Source organism: Pelobates fuscus, chromosome 8, assembly GCF_036172605.1.
Source record: "Pelobates fuscus isolate aPelFus1 chromosome 8, aPelFus1.pri, whole genome shotgun sequence".
Taxonomy (NCBI): domain Eukaryota; kingdom Metazoa; phylum Chordata; class Amphibia; order Anura; family Pelobatidae; genus Pelobates; species Pelobates fuscus.
Genome location: NC_086324.1, coordinates 133,105,855 through 133,128,979, shown reverse-complemented (window position 1 = coordinate 133,128,979; position 23,125 = coordinate 133,105,855). Strand labels below are relative to the sequence as shown.

The 23,125-nt window shown below is 36.7% G+C and overlaps 1 protein-coding gene across 1 annotated transcript in view; it reads right to left on the bottom strand.

The window, feature by feature from the left end:
- XYLT1 (xylosyltransferase 1) overlaps positions 1-23,125 on the bottom strand; it is a 281,468-nt gene that overhangs the window by 22,102 nt on the left and 236,241 nt on the right. The window contains exons 5-8 of the mRNA XM_063430321.1: positions 22,900-22,980; positions 12,193-12,409; positions 7,501-7,677; positions 2,088-2,350 (exon numbers count right to left, since the gene is read on the bottom strand). Of these exons, the coding sequence (XP_063286391.1) occupies positions 2,088-2,350; positions 7,501-7,677; positions 12,193-12,409; positions 22,900-22,980 (738 nt within the window). The remainder of the gene's footprint in view (positions 1-2,087; positions 2,351-7,500; positions 7,678-12,192; positions 12,410-22,899; positions 22,981-23,125) is intronic.

Genomic DNA, 23,125 nt, shown 5'->3' with positions numbered 1-23,125 from the left:
CTATTTGACAAGGCCAAATTCTTCTATACCCTAGTGTTGTAGTGATTCTGGTGCTTGCAGTGCTGTTAAGTAGAGACCTTCTTTGTCTTTTAAAATATATAAAATTCCCAGTGTGTGATGTTATTTAGAGTCTTCCTCTCTCTCTCTCTCTCTCTCTCTCTCTCTCTCTCTCCCTTTCTCTCTCCCTCTCTCTCTCTATATATATATATGTATATATATAAAGCAAATTTATAAAGCTATATGTATATACACACATATGTTCTCATGGAGAAGAGATAATGTTTGGAAATAGTTGAGATTTTGAAATAATGATGCTATTAGACACAAGACGCTTTATTTGTTGCGTAGAAATATACTATCAAGATATAGGACATCTGGATAGATATTTTGTGTTGCATGTTAACAGCGTAGCAGTCAGAACACAAACAAGGCTGACATTGATGGACTCGGCCAGGGCGCTGCAAACAAATCGCTGCAGCCAATATAAGCAAAATCCCACCTGCTGTTCTGAATACTAAAACGTCTTGTTCTTTTTGTGCGTGTGTGTCGTACTAAACATTTACTCATGAAATAGACAGGCAACATTTCAGCCTTTTGCTGTTCTAGAAAAAAAAAAAAAGCCTTAAGGAAATAAACCCCAGAGCACAATCATAGCTTACTCTTTAATTTGCCTTTTCTTTTGGCCCCGTGAATAAAAACATCGCCATTCATATCAATAAGACCTTGGAGTCACGCAGCTATTGATCTGGGAATCGATCGCAGGAATTTGATCTGGTGAGGGATGCTGTATTGACTTGCTCTAAACAACTCCTTAGAATAGGCAGGCAGGCAACCAAGCTATTGGTGTGTAATCGAAGTGCCTGCGAATGTTTAATAATTGTTGTGCTGAACGCTATTGTCAAAGTGCTTTATATAGCTAAACTTTTGTTTACATGTCTCTGATGACCTTTTTGACCAAGTTTGTTAAATTGCCTGTGAGTTACTGCTGTTTCAAGACAGCATATTATAGATTCTCAATCTCCCTAGTATTTCTTATAAAAGCCATACAAAAGCAAAAACATATCACGTTGGAACATCAACCGATATTTGGCAATATAATGACACTGTTTTAGCTGGTGTAACTGGGGGGGTGTTTATAGGAGGGCTATTCCAAAACATTTTGCAAGATTTCATAGCATGTGCACAGGTGTACCAGTGTGTGCTCAGTCACACCTTAATGAGCACCCAAATTGTCCTCCCTGTCTCCGCTTTAGGGCTCTGTAGGCACTTAGTAGGAGTTTGGGGTGGTTTATTATATTTTTTTAAGAACATCTCTCTACATACCTCGGTCATCTTTTGTATATTAGTTTAAGAAGCAAGTCATTGTTTAACCATATCGTTCACTTTGGGTTCTTGTGTTTATAAACTATGACGTTGACCTCAACAACAATGATATTTGAATGCAAATCAAAGTCTTTTGCTATTCATATTGAGAATATTATTCTCTTTGTTTGTTTGTTAAAAGATAATGTCATTCTATTGTCTGTTGTTGTGTTCCTATTAAAACTTTAAAGTGACACTCCAGGCACCCAGACCACTTCTGCCCATTGGAGTGGTCTGGGTGCCAACTCCCACTACCCTTAACCCTGCAAGTGTAATTATTGCAGTTTTCATAAACTGCAATATTTACATTGCAGGGTTAAGTCCTCCTATAGTGGCTGTAGGGGAGACTTCCGTGTTCATAGAACACAAAAAGTTTTTAAAACGATGCTGGAGGTCCTCACGCTATGTGAGGACCTCCAGCGTCGCCGAAATCCCCATAGGAAAGCATTGTATAATGGTTTCCTATGGGGAGGTCTAATGCGCGTGCGCAAGGTTTGCTCTTAAAGAAATACAATTATTATTTTAACACACGAGTATGCCCCACTACCCCTGAAGTCAACAATGGCTGTACAAACCAAATACATAGAATAGAAGAAGAAAACTTTACCTGTGCACTAACCAAAATGTTTATGTACATTTTAATAACAGAAGGTTTAGAGGACCACTCCAATGGCCATTAATGTGCAAGAAAAAATTACTTTAACATTGTTCGAAATTTAACTTACCTACAACTGTTTTCTCCATCGGTATGCAATGAAGCCTCGGCTCTTTTTAGACCCAAACGGGAAAATGAATGGAACATAGTAAGCACAACGTCACTAATGCTGTAAATTCCATCCGGTTCGTCGTACACATTCTCCCAGTATGATCTGAGACCTGGTGTTCCTGATGGGTAGTTTCCATACAAATAATAGTCCAATTGCCCAATAATTTCTTGGTTCACTGAGGCTTCAAATTTACGGGCAAAAAATGTTGGCCTTGCAGTTTGCTACATAGAAAGTAAAATAAGAAAATGTATTACCCGCCTTCTCAAGTAATTCTATCACACACAGCAATGAGCTATTAATTTTATACTTTACCATTAAGATGTACTTATACATCGATTAACATTCAGAGAATAATACAATACTTAAACCTTTCTGGAAGAGACAATTCCTCAATCCTTCATCCCAGAAAACATCATCTAAACACCTAAATAGATACTCTAAGCACCAAAACTACCACATAATAATAGTGTGGTTTTGGTGCAGGGATGTTGTCTCTTTTCTCAGCCAATGTAAAACATATCCATTTCTGAGATCTTCAAATTCAACATCATCACACAAAACGTGATGATGCTGAACACTAGACTTGGAGATTAATTTTGTACTGGACAACAATTTGGCCGGATTTGGACTCATCAGGTGATCTATTAAATTCCTGAACAATGATATATAATGTACCTGAATTGTGAATCAAAGATAATACACAACAACAGAATATGTCCATTTCTAATTGTAATTCGCATGATTCTCTATAGTAGAATATCAGGCATATCGTGGCGAATGCCACTCATGGACATAAGTTTTTTTTTAAATGCTCCTCTATAAGGAGCATTGGATTAGATCGTCAACCTGGTGACATTACCTTAAAAATATAGGTTGCAGCAGCCACAAGGGAGACTTGGCGATGAATAGTTTGTTTTATTTTTATTTTTTTTATATTTTTGCCTGTTGGAGGGGGAACAGACAGACAGATATCACTAAAGTGTTTCTTTAAGCTTATAGTGTTCTATAAACAGGTCTGTCTGTCTTCCTCATGGTCGTAGACATTTCATATAGTCTGCAGCAAACTGCTGTAGTAGCCAAGTCATTTGCCCCATTTCCAAGAATTTGCTGCTTAACTGAAAAATGGATTTTCTTCCCAAACGTGCATTGATTATATTAGTTGAAGGTAATGCTTCCTGACTGGCTGGATTCTCAGAAAATTGTCTTCACAAACACCCCATAATAAATCCAAAACACAACATTATTTACTAATGACTTCAGAAAAGAATATACTGTGAAGACCACTTCTGATTCCGTTATTCATCATTTAAAGCCCGGTCAGGCTCCATCCTGGAATGCACTTGAAGACTTGTCCTTACAATCATGCCTAAAATAACATCCAGGTGTTATGTCTCATGCTGCAGTGCTAGATACGAGGTGGGGACACAGGGGGTTTACACAGTAGATCATTTTACAGCTGTATTCACATGTCAATAAGAGAAAGCTTAGAAAATACCTTTTAAACCCTTATTTTTAACTTCATCTAGAATATAATTTTTTTTTAAATCTGGTAAAAATAATTATTTATGGGTTTACTTAAATCCAATTGTTATATTATTTATGTTATTTTGTTACTTTTAAAAAAAAATCTATTTGTTAAACGTATGCTTAGGTTGAACTGTTTTAATTTCTCCATTTTCATCAAGTGGATGAAGTTGACCTCCATCAAGCGGATGAAGAAGAAAAAATATGGATTTTGTTTTGAAGAATAAAATAAAGCAATCCATTGTAACATCAATAGACGTGTATTTTATTTCTAGGAAGCCAGGTCTGCTTGCAGTAAGCTCCTAGTTTTAAGCAACACAGGGGCTTTTACTTGATGATACGTTTTGCAAAGTGCACACCATATTTCAAATCTGGTACTCAAGGCATGAGTGGTCTAGGTTTTGTCATTATCCCCATTGACAAAGAAATGTTAAATGCCTTTGATTCACTGTAATGTTTACAGGTTTTTTTTCCTGTTTTTCCCTGTTTCTATTTTCTATTTGTCAAACAATATACTATCTGATTAATCAGTTTAGATTTTATACCGGTCCTATTATTCCTAATTCTCGTTCAATATCTGTATTTACTAAATTTACTTGCATTTTTTAATTTATATTGTTGCTTCCTTGTTGCCTCTATATACCTTAATAAAACATTTTTATTGTAAAATAAATAAATACATAAATATGTATATATACAGCCGTTTACGTTTTTTAATAACTTCATCAGTCAAATTATTTTAATGTCAGCTTGGAAAATATAACTTGTTAAGCTATATTTACACCGTGCATTGATTTAGTATGTTACAAAATAAACAAATCTGTAACATATTAGCAACAATGTAATTAGAACAAATTATGATGTTCAGTTATCTCCCATTCAGGGTAGAATAAGAATTAATCTGCGCAAGGTTGTCTGAGTATCTGTCTATCCAGTCTGTTATTCCGATACAGAAATAAAATCCCTGGTACACATGGCCAAAATAAAGCTTCACACAATACAAGTTACTTAAAGGGACACTATAGTCACCTGAACAACTTTAGCTTAATGAAGCAGTTTTGGTGTATAGAACATGCACCTGCAGCCTCACTGCTCAATCCTCTGCCATTTAGGAGTTAAATCCCTTTGTTTATGAGCCCGTCACACCTCCCTGCATGTGACTTGCACAGCCTTCCATAAACACTTCCTGTAAAGAGAGCCCTATTTAGGCTTTCTTTATTGCAAGTTCTGTTTAATTAAGATTTTCTTATCCCCTGCTATGTTAATAGCTTGTTAGACCCTGCAAGAGCCTCCTGTATGTGATTAAAGTTCAATTTAGAGATTGAGATACAATTATTTAAGGTAAACTACATCTGTTTGAAAGTGAAACCAGTTTTTTTTTTTCATGCAGGCTCTGTCAATCATAGCCAGGGGAGGTGTGGCTAGGGCTGCATAAACAGAAACAAAGTGATTTAACTCCTAAATGACAGTGAATTGAGCAGTGAAATTGCAGGGAAATTATCTATACACTAAAACTGCTTTATTTAGCTAAAGTAATTTAGGTGACTATAGTGTTCATTTAATAATAATTTATTATTAAATATAGACGAAGAGGTTCTGACATTTACCGGTTGGCCAACGTTCTACCTACAGCCCAAATCCTACACAATATCCACTAATATTTACTACCATTTCTTGTAACATATTTTTCTTTTGCACTTTTACCCTACTCCATCCTTAAACTTTGAATTAGAACACTCTGTTTTACACTTTTTTTTATGACAATGCTTGCTTTTCCAACTTGTTAACTCTTTTATTTTAATTTCAAGATAAATGTAATAGTTTATTTCATGTCTTCCAGCTCACTTTCCTCTCTAATGTGTACATATTAAAGTGTTAAAGGCATTCCTGGGATGGATGGATAGATGGATGGACATTAAAAAAAAGGACTCAATCGGATATACTACAAAGCACACATGCATCTAGAATAGCTAATGACAAGTACAAGACCTACAATTTGGATCTAGTCCCCAAGACTTTTTTTTATTGGAAATCATAGGATAAATATTTATCTTTTTTAATGAATCGACTTTTATTTAGGCAGTTTTGGGAGTCTTCTCAATGTCAAACCTTCCAAATCTATCAGCCAGTCTGAAAAGTTAATATTTACATTCCTTCTAAAGGTACATCATTTAAATAATGTTCACAAAATTACTTTCAATCCCTCTATTCTATTTAATTCCCTCATTAGCTCCTAAAATACAAGCAGCACATGTCTGCCCCCCTCTGACTGCAGTTACTGCGCTTAACTGGGTGAACTGCCATAGGGAATGTACTGTAGTTGAACACATAAAGGGCAGCAATGATGGTACTTCTATTCTATAATATAACACTGTAAAGCGGGAGCTAAACTATCATTCGTCGGCAAAAACATTCTCCAGACTCAGTGACCAGGTTTTACAGTCGAATGTGAGCGCCGAACATATAACATTTAATTATGTCTAGACAATGTCAAATGCATCATTGATGGGAACATTGATTTGTATGAGATCCATTGGCCTTTTAGAGAAGTGGATATTGTTTACAGCAATAACACGATGGCCAAAAACATCCACTGTCTCCCTCGAGAATGGTGCAGTAACAAAATACGGAATTCAGAAAACCATTTAAGATTCCAGCAAGATGGTAACATAAGACTCTGGTTTGATAGGACAGTCTGGAGCGCATAGAGAGTCTGCAGTGTGATAGCTGTTTTAGAAGGACTGTAGATAGCTATGGCCAAAAGAATTGTTTAAAAGCACATTTGCAATGTCAGGTAGACTGCTGCTATTTCTGTGTGCCCTTCACAAATGAGGTAAGAGTAAGTCAAAGTCATAGCTCAGACAATTCCGTAATGATATATCTCTGCTGAAAGATAAATGCTGTAGACTAGACCCGTCCAACACTAGCCTTTACTTGTCAAAACATCCATTAAGTACGTACATAAATTCATTCACATACAAAGCCTTGCTGAATGCAAATTATGTTTATTTGCATACATTCCGTGATCCTGCTGAATTCTGGGGAATAACAAACCACAACACGAGGGAAAATAAAACAGGTAAATTGTCTTCACAAGAAATTTTGACATTTCACTGTATTCTCTTTCATTTGTACTCAGTGGGTCATGATAAAATATATCCGAGTTAATGTGGACTTACTAACAAGACAGTATTTCTTGAATGTGTGAAAAGCAAGCAAAATGATATCTGCTTTGATAAAGCAGAATGTTTAGACAACTGGGACCCTTGGACCTTCGTGATACCATCAACCCAACCTCATTCCGGAGTGATCTGCACCTTAGAGTCATCTATTTATATATGAAGCGGAAAATGTCACAGAGAATAAGAGCTTGTAAGAAAAAAAAGGCATGGAAAAAAAGGAATCAAAAAATACTTTTTATTTCTAACAGTATACATTTGTAAACTTCTTTTGCTCTTTTTGTGACTTATTGGGTGTTCATCGGTCTAGACCAAAAGTTGAAGAAAACAAAAGGGGGTAAAGCTGTACTCATTCACATAATTATTTGAAGATGGATTTGCATGAGTATATTTTTACCTGTAAAGATTATAACTTGTCTATTCTAAGCTTTATCATTTTTTTCTTGCCTCTCATTCTTAAGCTTCCTGGACATATTAGTTGATGGTCTGTCAAGAGGTGTAATACATCATTGGGGGGATATTATGCACGTTAAATCAAGCTAGATGTCCCCACTGTTCCTTTATAGTTGTATTGTGTACAGTTATGTGTTAGTTTTGCAAGTCCACTATTCTGAGATAGAATTGAGTATGCTGTCACTTAAAACTAATACCAGAACCCATTCACTTACCTGGAACCTGTGAAAATCTGAGGGTTTGAAGTCATTTGGCGAGCACCCACACCAGTCAACTATGTGTTTATACTGGCATTTGCAGCCCAGTTTTCTATTCCAGTTTGTTATTCGTAGATTATTATCAACCATTGTATCACAATAGGGACTGTTCTCCAGTACGGTGTGAAAGAAGGACTGGAATAAAAATACAAAATACAAAAAAAACATGCATCAATAGATCTGGAGTAAGACACATAATTAGCAAGCAAATTAAACTATAGATACTTAGCCACTATACAGAGACTGTCCAATAATAAACTCCGATGCAATAATCTAGAGTCCAACACAGTTGTAGCAAGACTAGAAGGTGCACTCTAACTTTACAAATACACACGTATTTCTAATGTTAGGAGTTAATACTTGACTAATTAGATTTACAGGCCCCCTGTAACACAAACATAAAGCAGACTTACTTACCCTTAATTTCACATCATACCGTTCTCACCACAATCACTGCTTTGTCCCCGGCTGATAGCATCATCATTACTAAACATTTCAGTCAATCAAATGCTTCTCTATAGAGAAGCATTGAGGTGGGAGCTACTGCGCCTGCACATCATTTACTGTAGAGAAGCATTGAGGTGGGAGCTACTGCGTCTGCACATCATTTACTGTAGAGAAGCATTGAGGTGGGAGCTACTGCGCCTGCACATCATTTACTGTAGAGAAGCATTGAGGTGGGAGCTACTGCGTCTGCACATCATTTACTGTAGAGAAGCATTGAGGTGGGAGCTACTGCGCCTGCACATTATTTACTGTAGAGAAGCATTGAGGTGGGAGCTACTGCGCCTGCACATTATTTACTGTAGAGAAGCATTGAGGTGGGAGCTACTGCGTCTGCACATCATTTACTGTAGAGAAGCATTGAGGTGGGAGCTACTGCCCCTGCACATTATTTACTGTAGAGAAGCATTGAGGTGGGAGCTACTGCGCCTGCACATCATTTACTGTAGAGAAGCATTGAGGTGGGAGCTACTGCGCCTGCACATTATTTACTGTAGAGAAGCATTGAGGTGGGAGCTACTGCGCCTGCACATCATTTACTGTAGAGAAGCATTGAGGTGGGAGCTACTGTGCCTACACATCATTTACTGTAGAGAAGCATTGAGGTGTCAGCCACTGCGTCTGCACATCATTTACTGTGATGCACCAATCAACATCTCCTCGACGAGATGCCCTATACCAATACATCTCTATGGAGTGCGTTTGGTGTCTTCATGTAAAGTGTGAGGTCAAACATTGGTCATGGAAATATTTCAGAGCTCTAATAGGAAGCTCTGAGTGACAGCCACTAGAGATGTCCATAGGGTAAATGTAAAGACTGCCTTTTCACAGAAAAAGTGTAGTGGTTCTGGTGCTTAGAGTATCCCTTTAGAGAAGAACTGACAGCTGATTTTAGGACACCCACATAGCTAACTAAAAGTTTTAAAATCTCCTTTGTATCTTTATGTTTTAACGTACATACTTTGTAGGCCAATACCCCAAAAATAGATAACTCTCAAATTCTGAGGGTTTGAAGTATGTACAGCACTACTGAAAAAAAAAATCAGAGAGCACTGCGCATGTATTATTATTATTATTATTATTATTATTTATATAGCGCCAACAAATTCCGTAGCCCTGTACAATGGGTACAGAATTTCACTGCTAGATGCCCAAGGTGCTGCATCATTCACCCCAGAAAGCCCTTGAAATAGCATTTACAAGGGTAAAGGAACAAGAAACCATCACTTTCCGTAGATGACAGTTCCTCTTTAATATTCTGATGTTTCTCTTCTCTATGTTATTTTATTCAAAATATGTGGCTTTAAAAAAAAATCTTCATGTAAAGCATTGTAAGGTGTTTATCAGACTATACTTATCAGATTGAAGTAGATGAATGCAAAAACCGTAAACGAAATCTGGCGCAGATAAAGGGAAAACAAATATGAAAAGGATCCTTTTCTTTCTGTTAAAGTCACTAACGATAAAATAAGCAGACTTTCTTAGGTGTTGTATAAAACATTTTTTTTTTTTTAAATATAAAAGCACCTTCCAAGTCAGGAACGTTTTGGATAAAGCCAGATGATAAATAAAAACTGAATGTACCAGATGATGTTTTTTAAAATAATTGTTTTCTACCGTCTGTTCCATAAATCTCTGTACTGTGTAGTGTGTAGGTCACCCTGATAAGTTATATATTGAATAAGAAATAGCCTCCTGCGGTATTTAATTTATATTTTCAATGCAACAGCAACACAGCAAAGAAAGTAAGCTAATCTGTATAACAGCTATTATTGTACTTTATTCTTAAAACAAGCACGTACCAAAAAAATAAAAAGTGAAACTTTTCATCCAAAGTCGGTGGATGGTATACTAAAATATTTTTTTTTGTAATGTAAATTTAGTGCATAGTGCACAAGAGAATACATTGTATAGAACTTGGAAGTATTATCAAACTATGCTCTTTGATTATGTATTCAGTAAGGCCAAATACAGCAATACAATTATAGACAGAGGTAATCAATGACATTAGGATGGTAATAGAAAAATCCAATCACACTGTGTCTGCCAACTAAAATTTGTTATCATTAATAAAAGTAAAATAAGAAGCAATAGAAGAACGAGGAAGTGAACACTTAATAGTGGAGGATAGGTGTATAAATGATCCAATTGGTAAACCAGCAGGCTTTATTTGTGTTGCCTTAAATGTATTACCCATAAATCATCTTATACATTTAATATTAAAATAGTGGTATATTTTGGTCGGTAGCTTAGAGTCTCTCAATTGTCCAATGTAAATGAGTACATCAGTTTAAAAAAATAGATTCCCAAGTAATTTATGATCTAATTAGACCAAGAGATAATAGTCTAATTTCAAACCGGGGTACTCTAGGGTTAATAGGGAAGAATACAACTAAGCTGTTGACTGGCTTAAAGCCACATCAGGGGGGGAACCGTTAGAATCCTGAAAAATTGGATCAGTGGTTGGAAATGGAGCAGCATATAACCCCAAATACTTGGGTAAAGAAATGAAAAATTATATGTGAATTTAGTGATCCACATATATCGGACTAAATAAAGCAAAACAAGCAGTGGTATAGGATACATCAACTTATCCAGATCCCCCAAAAAGCAATTTTGATTAGGATGTCTAAATAGCTATTGTCCTCATAAGGTAACTGGGTTTCATATTCCCCCCACCCCCACTTAGATGTCTTCCTTGTTACAAACAAAGAAAAAGGGGGAAAAAAATCAGTGCTAGTGCTAGGTGATGTGAAAAAAGTATCCCTGTGGACTTATAGTTATATGTTCAAATGCAAGCCTTTCCAAAGCTGAGAGGTATGCAAATTTAGATGATGCTCTACTGTATTTACATTTGGCTAATCTGGCTGCATTATAGGACTGAGTAACATGTGTTATACGAGTGAGCTGTAATATTCTGCTAACAGTTGTCTATTATACCATTATGTTAAAGGAGTAGAGATACGCCCTTGAATCGTCACCAATAAATACAATAACGGTATCCAAACGTTAGCCAGTATATTAATGTGAGTAATTTAATTGTCTATCAAGTGGCAGCATGCATTTATTGTTTGATAAGTGAACTTCAAGACTATAGATCTATACTGCAATATAGATTTTTATCCTTCAGTAGAGGTTGAAGAAAGAAAACGGTTAAAGAGAATTGTGCTTCTTCCATCTAAACCCCATGAAGATAAATATATGTAAGGAACACACAATGCCCAACTGAATGCAAAATAAAAGTTTCAAATCTTTGGGGAAAATATCACAATCTATAAATAAATTGCAAATAATCACAGCGTTATTTCTTAATGTTTTGTGACAACCCAGTGAATATAACTTTGTTGCTTCACTTGGTTGGTTAAATTTTTAAAAGCACATATTTTCACTCAAGTGGAGCAAATGTAACCAATTACCAATTGCCCTGTGTCCTTTCATTATGATACATAAATTCTGTGCAATATAACGGATGGAAAGGTTATCAGAATTGAGAGGAAAAACTAATTGTACCTTGAATAGAAATAAAAGCTATGAAAACGTGAGCTAAATTCAACCAGTCAAATTATTGCAACTAGTTCTGAGATGCACAGTGGTCTAGGTTTATGGCAGAAAAGGTCTGCACTAACACAGTAACTCCACAAGCAGACTCTTGCGAACAAATACAAATCAAACAGGGTTATTCACTAAACTCTGAATAGTAACCAGGGGCATTATTAGTGGTTAGAAGAACTGGGTTGAAGCCCGAGTGGACTCCTGAAAAGGTCTAGGTCTGGAAAGCCAGGAGCAGCACCTTTTCATTGTTAGCCCTGAGTCTCCTGTAAATACAAGCATGTCCAATGATGCATGGGTACAGTTCATTTGTGCCCCAGATATGGACACCAGGGGACAAATATGGGACAATGGGGAGAAGCCTGAAATTGGGACGGTCCCACCAGATTTAGAACTGGTTGTGAGGTATGCAAATAACTACAAAATGGAAATGCTAATTAGTTCCTATCTTTTACTAACTTTGACAGATAGAATTAACTTTGAAACAACTAATCATGAAGGTATTAAACGGTCTTATCTTCCTGATGTAAAAAAAGCAAGTACATTACACAGTTAATGTGTAAACAATGTTCACTGGCTCTGAGAAATTAAACATACCTCAGCTGGAAGCAGAGTGTATGAATAGAATCTTTTCATCTTTGTAACCAGATCGTCATTGGAATAAGTCACATACTCCACAAATTTCCTGTTGAGAAGGAACCAGTCGGAGCCACCATCCACTGTAATGCCTTCAGGAATCTTCCTGTCCCCAAGACGCCACATATGCGTGTCACATTCCAGAAATAGTCTGTCCAGACCTTGTTTTCTGATAAATCTACAGGAAGAGAAAAAGAAAAAAAAAACGTAAAATTAAACAATGACAACAAGATGCCTGGGATTCAGTAGTTGCTGAGATAATGGTGAATGCACGCAGACTTCAGGGTTAGTTAGTCTCTCTTAAAAGAGAATGCAAAACAATCTGTCTTCAAACATTATATCCAGAATCTTATTACATATAGATATATAGATTATAATTTACCATCATGACGACCATCCACTAATGTCTAAAATCTACTTTAAATTATGCGTACTATGCATTAAGGATAGATAGACAAACAGTGAGACAGATAGAAAGGTAGGTAGGTCGTTAGATGGATATACAGGATAGATTAGATTAGATAGATTGATTGACAGACAGACAGATAGATTAATAATCAAGAATACATTTGCTGTGCTATTTATAGATATGTATTTTTATTTTGTTTACACGCCTCGCAAGAATTATTTTAAATACACTTATACCATACATAAAACAAGAAAGGGTAGCACATGGTGAGCACAGCAGACTCCTAAAATGTAAAAAAAAAATTCCACTGAATACATCCACCATAGTGCATCACATCAACCTTTTCTGGTTATCTCCCAGTGCCATGCCTTCCAACATTGGAAGCTGTGAACATGCGGCAGTTCCAAGGGACAGGTATGTCAACAACATTATGGAGGGGCACATCCTCCTGGAAAGGGTGCATGTCAGCCTTAAAAGTGTGTGTTTATCTGATTAGGAGGCATATCAGCCTAACATGAATGCATGCCAGTCTGACACAAAAACATGCATGGTTGGATGTATCATTAGCCTCGTAGGCTTCATCATCTACCTCACCGACCAGGACACCCTGAGACTTCTACTGTATAAGAACCATACTTTATATACATATATATATTATATATGCATGTGTGTGTGTGTATATATATATATATATAGAGAGAGAGAGAGAAAGAGAAAAGAGAATTCTGGCCTTTGGGCAGCAAGGATGTTAGATCCGTCTCTGGGGACGAGATGTGGAGGACAAATCCACTACGGGCTCCCCGAATGCAGAGCACTCCTAAAGCAATCTGCCCTGGGGTGTTTGGCTTGAGAATGCTTAGTGCATCACCAGCCAATCTAATGATACCCGACCTGGGAATAATTCTTTAGTGTCCCTCATCTGGGCACACCACGAAGATGGCAGGACAGGAGTCCGAAAGTGGGATTAAGTTGTCGGTTATGGACCTGTCATGAAACAAGCTACTCCCCTCATGCCCACACAGGACCATACATCACCCCATCTTAAACTCTTCTAAGGTTACACTAGTTTCAAGTATGCTGTAGAATGAAATTTAGTAATCAGCATTGTATATTATTATTAAAGAAACTTTCAGAAATTCAACATGTAAATCTTACAATACAGTTTACAGACACGTTAATCTTCGGTGTGAAATGTTCTTTTCCAGGAACTAAAAACAAACACTGTCAGTGACTACTATTATAGTAGAGCACGGGCAGAAATAAACAAGATGTACATAACATTCTTATTTAGAAATAAAATAAGGTATGATTGACAGGAAAATAGCATAGCTGCTGCACAAACTTACCATAATTGTTGCTCAACTATTGCCACTGGCACTGAAGCAAATATAATTTGAGTTTTAAATAGGTAGGCTCATAGGTCACAATTCCAAGCAAGAAGTGCATGATGAATCAAAGCAGCTTTTAACGCTACCAGCAAAATTTCAGGCAATAATGGATAATTTTAGAGTAGATGCTTCGTAATTACAATTATAATAATATGTACTTATCTGTGAGCGTGAGAAAAGTGAAATTACTCATAATTTCTGTTTGCGTTTGTCCCTTTTCTGTTTGAAATCGTTGCTTTCAATTTATTGCACATCAGTATAAACTGAGACCTTTGCATTGTGCAAAATCCTATTTATCATGCAGAGGTTGATCTTCTGATATACTACATATTGGTTAACATTTTTTTTATCATTACTATGATCAACGTAACATAGCAAATTGAGAAAAATATTCAGTAGATCATTTTTTTCTGATGATAACACTTTATTTAAAGGTGTATTTATAAAGTGGGTATGAATGCTTGGCTCACTTTTAATTAAGTTGGCTGCTCTATCTCCCTTTGTAATCATCTCCTTTTTTTGACATCCATCGATGATTAACTCTTGAAACCGCAGTAGTTATAAACTATAATTTGCATTATAAGCTCTGCTTTTTGGCTTTCATGGAATCAATATTCAGAATTGCTGGATATAACACTTGCCCTTTACCTGTTCTTTGGTGTTCCAGTGTTCTTCAAGTAGTCTCCAGGTTGTATAGAAACTAATCACGTTTCGGGCAAAGCATTAGGCTTTCGATGCTTGCATTGATAGAAAGCCAGGGGCTACATGTATTCACCTAAGTAATGTATGGTTCACTTTGCCCCAGGTGATGCAGCTATTTTCCATATTTCATGAACCACTGCCGTTACCCAGCCTCAAAGACTCCATGGTTCCATTTATCTGTGCCTGATGTCATTGGACTCCTTCGTTCCTGTGCCCAGGATGGCATTGTTCTTCTGGACGATTGGATTTCTACTTCCTGGTTATGATTATTTAACCTTTGACTCATACCCTGAACTTTCGTTTTGACCTCACTAAGCTCCTGATTCATCTTTTGTTGGATTTGATGCATCTGACTATCCAGTTCCCTAATCCAGATATCTCCATCCTATTTTTGTGTATTTTATGTGTTAGCATGTGTGGTACTACAGAATTTTGAAGGATATTACTGCAGCAAAGTTTCACCTCCACAACACATGCTCTATTCCTGACACTGGAGGGCCAAAGATTAGCCATACCTAGCAAAATCATGTTTGGGACTTGTTTAATAAAGTGCTTGAATTAAGCCTAAAGCTGACGGCTTTGTTTACATTCTACAAACAATAAATAGGTATTTCGCCCCAAACGAGAACCTACTATATGGCCTTGGAAACTAAATGACTAATAAGAATATTGAAAAATCAGATCTCAAATAGAATGCCATGCACAAGAGATTGGAAACTACATACCATGCATGGGAAAGATGAGAAAATTAGTTACATTTGGCTTTTAACTATATCAGTGGTTGTTATGCATTGTTTAAGTAATTAGGTTTTTCCGGATGTTCTGTCTATGGATGTTTAAAAAACAATTCCACTTATCAAAAAATAGGTGAGAAAAAGGGGACAATCATTGCCTATTTGAAGTCCGAAAAGGAAAAAGAAAAGTTGAAAGTGACTCCATATTGGCTCCCTGTCAGTTATCATATGATCTGCCTCTTTCTTTTATTGAGTATTTTATGTGAAGATGGAGAAACAGAAATAATGCAATATGTGCTTTGAGTGTGCCAGGACTGAACACGTCTGTGTTGTAACTTGCTAAATCCCCAATGTACATTGAAAGGGACAGTCCACTACCCAAAGAAAATAAATAAAAAATCCATATTTAGTAGATATACTCCCAATGAAAACATGCATGCATTTAATTATGCATTTTTTTAATTGGGGGTCTATCTAAATACAGCTTGCAAGCTGCAGATCTCTTGCCTGAAACCTTTGCAAGCCCTCCCCTTCTAACCACACCCAGAGTTCCTGTGGCTGTCCAATCACAGACTTCTCAATGGAGCCTAATGAGATGTATCTGAGACTTTACTATGAGAAGTGTAAAATTGAACTTGACATATTTTTGTAAAATGAAAAAAAGAAGACACACTCTTTACACATTAAGCACTTCAGCAAGCTATAGAGCTAATGGTGTGTGGAGTGTTCCCTAAATGGAACATGAAGCATCACATAAAAAAGGCAAACGCAAGGTATAGGTGATGTACTCAGTCTTTTCCAGAGAATTGACGGTTCTCTTTCAGGTTTCTATTTATTTCAACCTCAAACTTGTTTTCTCTACCTTTCTGTATCCCATTCTCAAGTGATTTCCTCTTATCAGATTGAAAAATAATACAAGCATAGAAGTATGCAGGCATCAATAATATAGGCTCTGTTCACTACATACAAAGACGTTTGTGTGTCAATATATGGCCTATTTCTCATTAAACTGAATTAACTTAAGTTATTGTTTCCTGGAACCTGCCAGCAACTCTATCAGAGCAGAAGATCCCTACCAGCTCAGATACATTTCTTAGCAATGAAAAGCTGCTACTGATTGGCTGTCAGATATACAGATCTTCCACTATGATGCTAATTAGAGACGAGCTCAAAGTGAATTAGAATTAGAATGCAGATCATTACCCTAAATAGATGGAAGAGAGATGTGCTCTTTACAGAGAGCACACATGCAGAAAATGAAAATGCCTATATACGACAGCTTAGATGTGGTGGGATATAAGTGGCACTATTACACCTGCCTGTGACTTGAACTATTGGTATGGGAGCAGGCAATTTACTCACAATAAAAAAACGCCTTCTGCATTAATGTTTCTTTGACGATGAGCTGCCCAAATAATATTCTCTGTAACTCGTAAATTAAGCACAGCACACTAGATGGTAGTAAAGGCAACCCTCCCCCACCCCTTCTTTTACATAGAAGGTCTTTCGTGAAATTGTATAGACTGATTCTTAAAATAAATAAACGGCATAGCATTCCTTAGTTTATGTATAAAAACTATTTTTTTTGTTTTTTTTAATTAGAGACTGAATACCTTTATGGTCCATTGCATAGATAACCAACATATTAAACTGTTGAAATGGAAGAAATTAGTAGACATGTATGTATGATGTATACCTCCCATAATGCAAGATATGGGATCAGAGATGGAGGGATAGGCAGGCCGACGTGAGTGAATTTGAAGAAGGTGGGCATGACAGTCTGGCATTAGTGCATGCCATGATGACTGATAGGCACTCTAAGCAAGTCATACATAGGACTGCCCATGTGTATAGAGTAAAGGCCTGAATTTACAGATTTTTTTATGTGGGGAACTAGCCCAGGATGGCAGAAGAGGAACCTGATTTCAGGTTAGTTGGGAGATATTATTTCAGGTTATTTGGGAGATATGATGCTGCCATGTGGCTACATAACCATTAGTTTATACTGCAGCTCAGTAGAGAAGCATGCACATGTGCAATACAGAATCCGCGGTCAGTATCTCCATCTCATACGCTTCTACTTGACTTAAGTTAGAAACCACTCCCACGGGATTCTGGGAAATGCATAGATAATGGTTACACATTGATACACTGTTCCTGTCAGGTGGAATTATTATAAAAAAAATATCTGTTTTTTACATGTACAGTTATTATGTTATTTGCCTAGCATCAATGCAGGAATATTTGGCTGAAATACTGTGAGAATTCCTGGTAACTGTATATATCTTTGTAAGGTTGCCGTTGGCTCTTTATTCTTTCTGGCATACTATTTACGTCATTTTGGATTACAGGTTCTGATCAACACTGTGCAGCACTGACTCAGGAAGCACCTTTGAGTGTCTGAGGAGTGGCTACGGGAGGTGTCCCTAGGGAGCATTGTAAACACTGCCTTTTCTCAGACTATAAGACTGACTACAATAAGTTGTAGTTCTTCTGGTGACTATAGTGTTCCTTTAATATTGGGTGGCTGTCAGAAAAGGGGATGAATTGTTGTGTGAATTTATAAATAACATTGTGGTATGAGATTGCTAGAAAGGTGAAGTATTATGCCTCAGTTATGGTGGATGGCGGGATGAAAGACCCGTAGGCTGGCACAGAGTACATCCATGGGGATAACAGTTTATTGATTTCCTGGGCCACGTTGTTCTTATTCAAGCTCTGTCTAATATTGTAAGGGTTAATAGTATATTCCACAGCTGCCGCCGCCATTATTTTATTATTAGCATCGAATACAGAGTTTGCCTGTTTTTTGTGTACCTCACAGCACATCATCAAACCTCCATTGGAAGAAAATCGTACTAATTGGACTGACTTTTAACCATAGATAATGCATTAAATATCGTACTCACAGGAGCCATTACAGTTATAATTAAACTTAATTACACACAATTTCATATTTACAATATTCACAGATGTTACATAAAAGGAGAATTCTGTCATAAAGAAAGACTTTATTTTGATTTTGTCCAGCTAAATGCAACACAAATAGATAAAGCAGGCAGAGCTTAATATTGTAGAGGACGTGTTTTGAGAACAGAATAGTGTAAATACATTAAATGGTTCTTTTAACACGCTATGCTGTGATTGGGTGAAATCTGCTTCTCAAGCAGATAAATTCTATATTTAAGAAATATCTATCAATCTATAATTATAGATATGCTAGGTTTTTATTGACATACTGGAACACTCACTTTCATTTTGTTTTAGGTGGAAAGCACCATTTTAAGTTGTTATTCTGTGCCCCATTGCGACATAAATGTCTTAAAAGAAAGGTTTCCATAAGTACATGTTTAAGGCTAGCAAAGAATTCTTTGTTACTTTTGAACTACTTCGATCCTGTTAATGTAGCTTCATGTTTAAAAATGACATGCTTTGCATCTATCCCAAGTGTAACAATTGATTCTTTTCTGGTACTTCAGCTTGATCTTAGATCAGAAGTAAACATGGTTTTATATCCCATGCCCCATTCTCTGTGCCTTTTGAACACACAAAGCATATCTAAAACACATTGATTGTAACGCCATAACTGTTATCTATAATTCACACTGCCTGTTTTTATCCTTCCAACGAAAAATACGGCAAAAGCTTATAATTACTTTGCTTTTCGAAGTTGCACGTTCTCCTAAACCAGGCATTTTTTGGAAGTCCTAAAACCTGCTGATGAACTATGAATCTTTTCCAGGGTCAATGTGATATCATTCCAGTTTAACCCCTTAAGAACCAAACTTCTGGAATAAAAGGGAATCATGTCATGTGTCCTTAAGGGGTTAAAAACAATGCACTATTCTTAACATTTGTTTTCACTTCAAATGATAGAGTCCTAAACGAAGCCTTGAAGCCTAACTCACAATATGTGTCACTATATTACTAAAGATGCATTCACCTTATTAATACTATGTCATTTTACAGTAGTTGTCTAAATTAAGTTATTATTGTGGCTGCAGCAGTCCCTCCCTCTCCCCTAAATGATAATATTTTACTAAATAGAATTCCAATATTGGATGTGATGTCCAAGAAAAAGCCGTAATTGACCCACAACACCACATCATTCCTTTATCTGCGGAGCTTGTTCCACTGGGTATAACAGGCAATGTTTTGACATCAAATTAGGTCTCAGTGAAGCCTTAAATGGACACTATAGTTACCAGACCAATTGCAGCGTATTGTATTTCTTCTGGTGAGTATAATAATTACCTTCAGGCTTTTTACTGTAAACACTATCTTTTCAGAGAAAATGCAGTGTTTACATTACAGCCTAGGGACACCTCAACTAGCCACTCCTCAGATGGCTACTAGAGGTACTTCCTGGGGCAATGCTGCACAGTGTGCATTACTGTCATTCTGTGTCTCCACCCTCTGCATGCACACACTGAACTTTCCTCATAGAGATGCATCAATTCAATACATCTCTATGAGGATATGCTGATTGGCCAGGGCTGTGTTTGGCTTGTGCTGGCTCTGCCCCTGATCTGCCTACTTGACAGTCTCAGCCAATCCTATGGGGAAGAATTGTGATTGGCTCAGAACAACAATTCTCATTATGTCAGCCAGGCAGGCAGATCAGGGGCAAAGCCAGCAGCTGCAGACTTGAATAAAGAATATAAAAAGTAAGATTTTACTATATTTAAAGGGCCATGGGGGACTAGCTGATGGTTTAAACGCTATTGGGTCAGAAATACATGTTTGTGTTCCTGACCCTGTAGTGTTCTTTTAACAATATAAGCTCTGCATATCACTGCCTTGTGTTGATGGTCCATTATTGCACACACATAGGAAATCAGAATCAGTTATTAAGTCAGAAATCAGTTATTATTTAATTTAGATTGAGCCAACATGTCCCATGATACTATTCAGTAACAGCTGGTGAGGTAATGTATAAGTCAACTGTCATTTGAGTAATTTGGTACATTTTTTTTTAAAAGTGTGCAGATGATTCTACTGATGCAAATGTCAGGAGAGAGAAGAGGGCAAGGTCTGTGTTCTTTTATGCTTTTATTTCCTTTTATGATTTGCCTAATAAGCTAACAGTGGAATTGAAATCTATTATAAGAGGCTACAGAACGCATAAAAAAAAAGAATTTAAAAAAACATATTGGTAGATATTTTTAATGCTTTGTGGATAATAACATTCCGCAGTAGTTCCATTTTTGCCAAGGACGTAATGTCTTAAAGATCTGCAGAGAAACACATAAAATCCCCACTATAAGCAGTCACCCCCGAGAGCCCACGTATGAAGATTCCGTTAACACATACCAGGTCTCTGTTATATAATATTGCTCCTGCTGACTTGAAGGATCATTTTCCCCTTAATGCTCTTTTTATCTGTTCTCACTAAAATATTTAGAGTGCTGTTCTTTGCTGTGTCTTTTTATTGCATATTGCTAAGGTTCACATTTATTTAAGGAAACCTGCTTTGGTTCTTCATCAGGCATAAAAATGTATTGCCTCTGCTGCTGTCACGTGGTCAATATAAAACATCCAATTAAAAAAAAAAAGGAAAACGTTTGTGTATAGACAGACAGACATACAGATTTTTTTACTTGGTGTAATTTGCCAAACAGTTTTAGAACTTTTCTTAGGATGAGTGGGCTGCAATCTTTGGCTAAGAGTGCTCACCTGAAGCTCTCAAACAATAAGCACAGCCTTGCTTAGCTCAATAGTCATCCCGCAGGAGAATCTTGGAAGTAGGGTATGCCGCCACAGGCAGCTAGTGGGTCTCAGGTACGTTGTCAAACTGTTTTAAAATGGTTCAGCAAACTATACTGAAATTGCACTCCTTGCACCATAACCACTATAGCGGCTTTTACGGTGATTATGGTGTTTAGAATGCTCCTTTAAAGGGATACTGCGGGCATCCAAACTACTTTAGCTTAATGAAGCGGTTTTGGTGTACAGATCATGCCGTTGCGGTTTCAAGCAGCTGTTAACGTGCTTTTGAAGTTTTTATCTCATGCTCTGTAGAAGACTATTAACAGTGAATGAGATACGAAATTTTATATTAAACAGACTGTGCAATAAAGGAACCTAGAATATCTAGGTTCCTTTTCAGGAAGTGTTTAATAAAGGCTGTGCAGGTAGGTGTGCAGGGAGGTGTGATTAGGGCTGTATAAACAAAGTGATTTAACTCCTAAATTGCAGAGGTTAGAGAAGTGAGACTGCACGGGCATGATCTGTACACCAAAACTAATTAATTAAGGTAAAGTTGTTTTGGTGCCTGTAGTGTTCCATTAAGTAAAGCATTTAAAAAAAATGTATTGGCTTTAATGTTAGTTTGAAGTTAAGTACTATGGTGTATTTATTGGTTACCTTATAACGTATGCATGTTTTTGTAAGTGCAGCCCTTTTGTTCTATGTATATATATATTCACACACACACGCATGCACACACACATACATACACAGAAAAGGCTGGGCTGTATTAGGGACAATGTACATTATAGAACCTGCATTAAACTGTAACTGTTGAAGCAGACATTTTTTTATAAATGCCCCAAATGATTGCTTAATTAGACTGCATAGAATTCTTGGTTCAGTGAGTGTTGTAGGTTAGAAAACATGATGGGTTATTAAAATAGCTATATATAGGCAGAATATTTTGGGGAGTAGACCATGCCACTTAACTGCCCATTGAATTATGCACTGCTTGTTGCAATGAGCTGTGAACTCCTAGAGTCTCTCAAGGAGAGCAAAGTAACAGCCTCTTATCAGTCCTTCCTTTTACAGAGAGATAAGAGTAGCAAATGTGTGCATGCATATGTAGGCACTCCACCACACTAACCTCTGAATTAACAATCACATCACTGGTTTAATCAGGGATGTTTATAAAAAATGCATAATTTTACATTTTAATATACAGTTCTCCACTCTGTATTTCCACAAATATCATCTTGAAGTAATGTATGCATTTATAAGCATTCTGAATTAAAAAGCAATGTGGCAACCCTTGTGCTAATAATGTTTTAATTGTCCGACAGAGAAGGAAATCAGGAGGACTCGAAAAATAGTTGGCAAAGGTTCTTGGAATTATGAAGACATATGATGAAACGATAAACAGACAGATAGAAAGATAGGTAGAAACATGGATGATAGAAATCAAGACGACAGATATATAGACAGACAGACAGACAGATGCAGATAGATAGGCAGATGGATATATTGATTGAAAGACAGACAGACAGACAGACCAAACATAAAGATAGACAGACAGATAGACATAGATAAATAGATAGATCGATAGATAGGTCACTTTTTAGTTCAACGTTGTTTCCTGGCAACTTGTTTATTTATAATCTTATTTCGATTCACAATGCTGAAATAGCTTTATTGCTGAAATAGTATAAATTGTAATAAGCAGTGTAACAACAATATAAAATACCTTGCATTATCTCTTCCGTGTGACTTTAGAAAGTTCATGTCCCGATACCTGGAGAGGAATGCGACCAGCTGGTCATTTGTCCTGCCAGAGAAAACACATGGAAAACATAAGGTACATTGCTGTGTACGAAGCTCAGTCCAATTAAAATACACGTAGCTTAGCAGCGAGGAGTTCTTATTCAAAGTCTGTTCTATGAGTTTTGACTTTACAGCCAAGTTATTTAAAC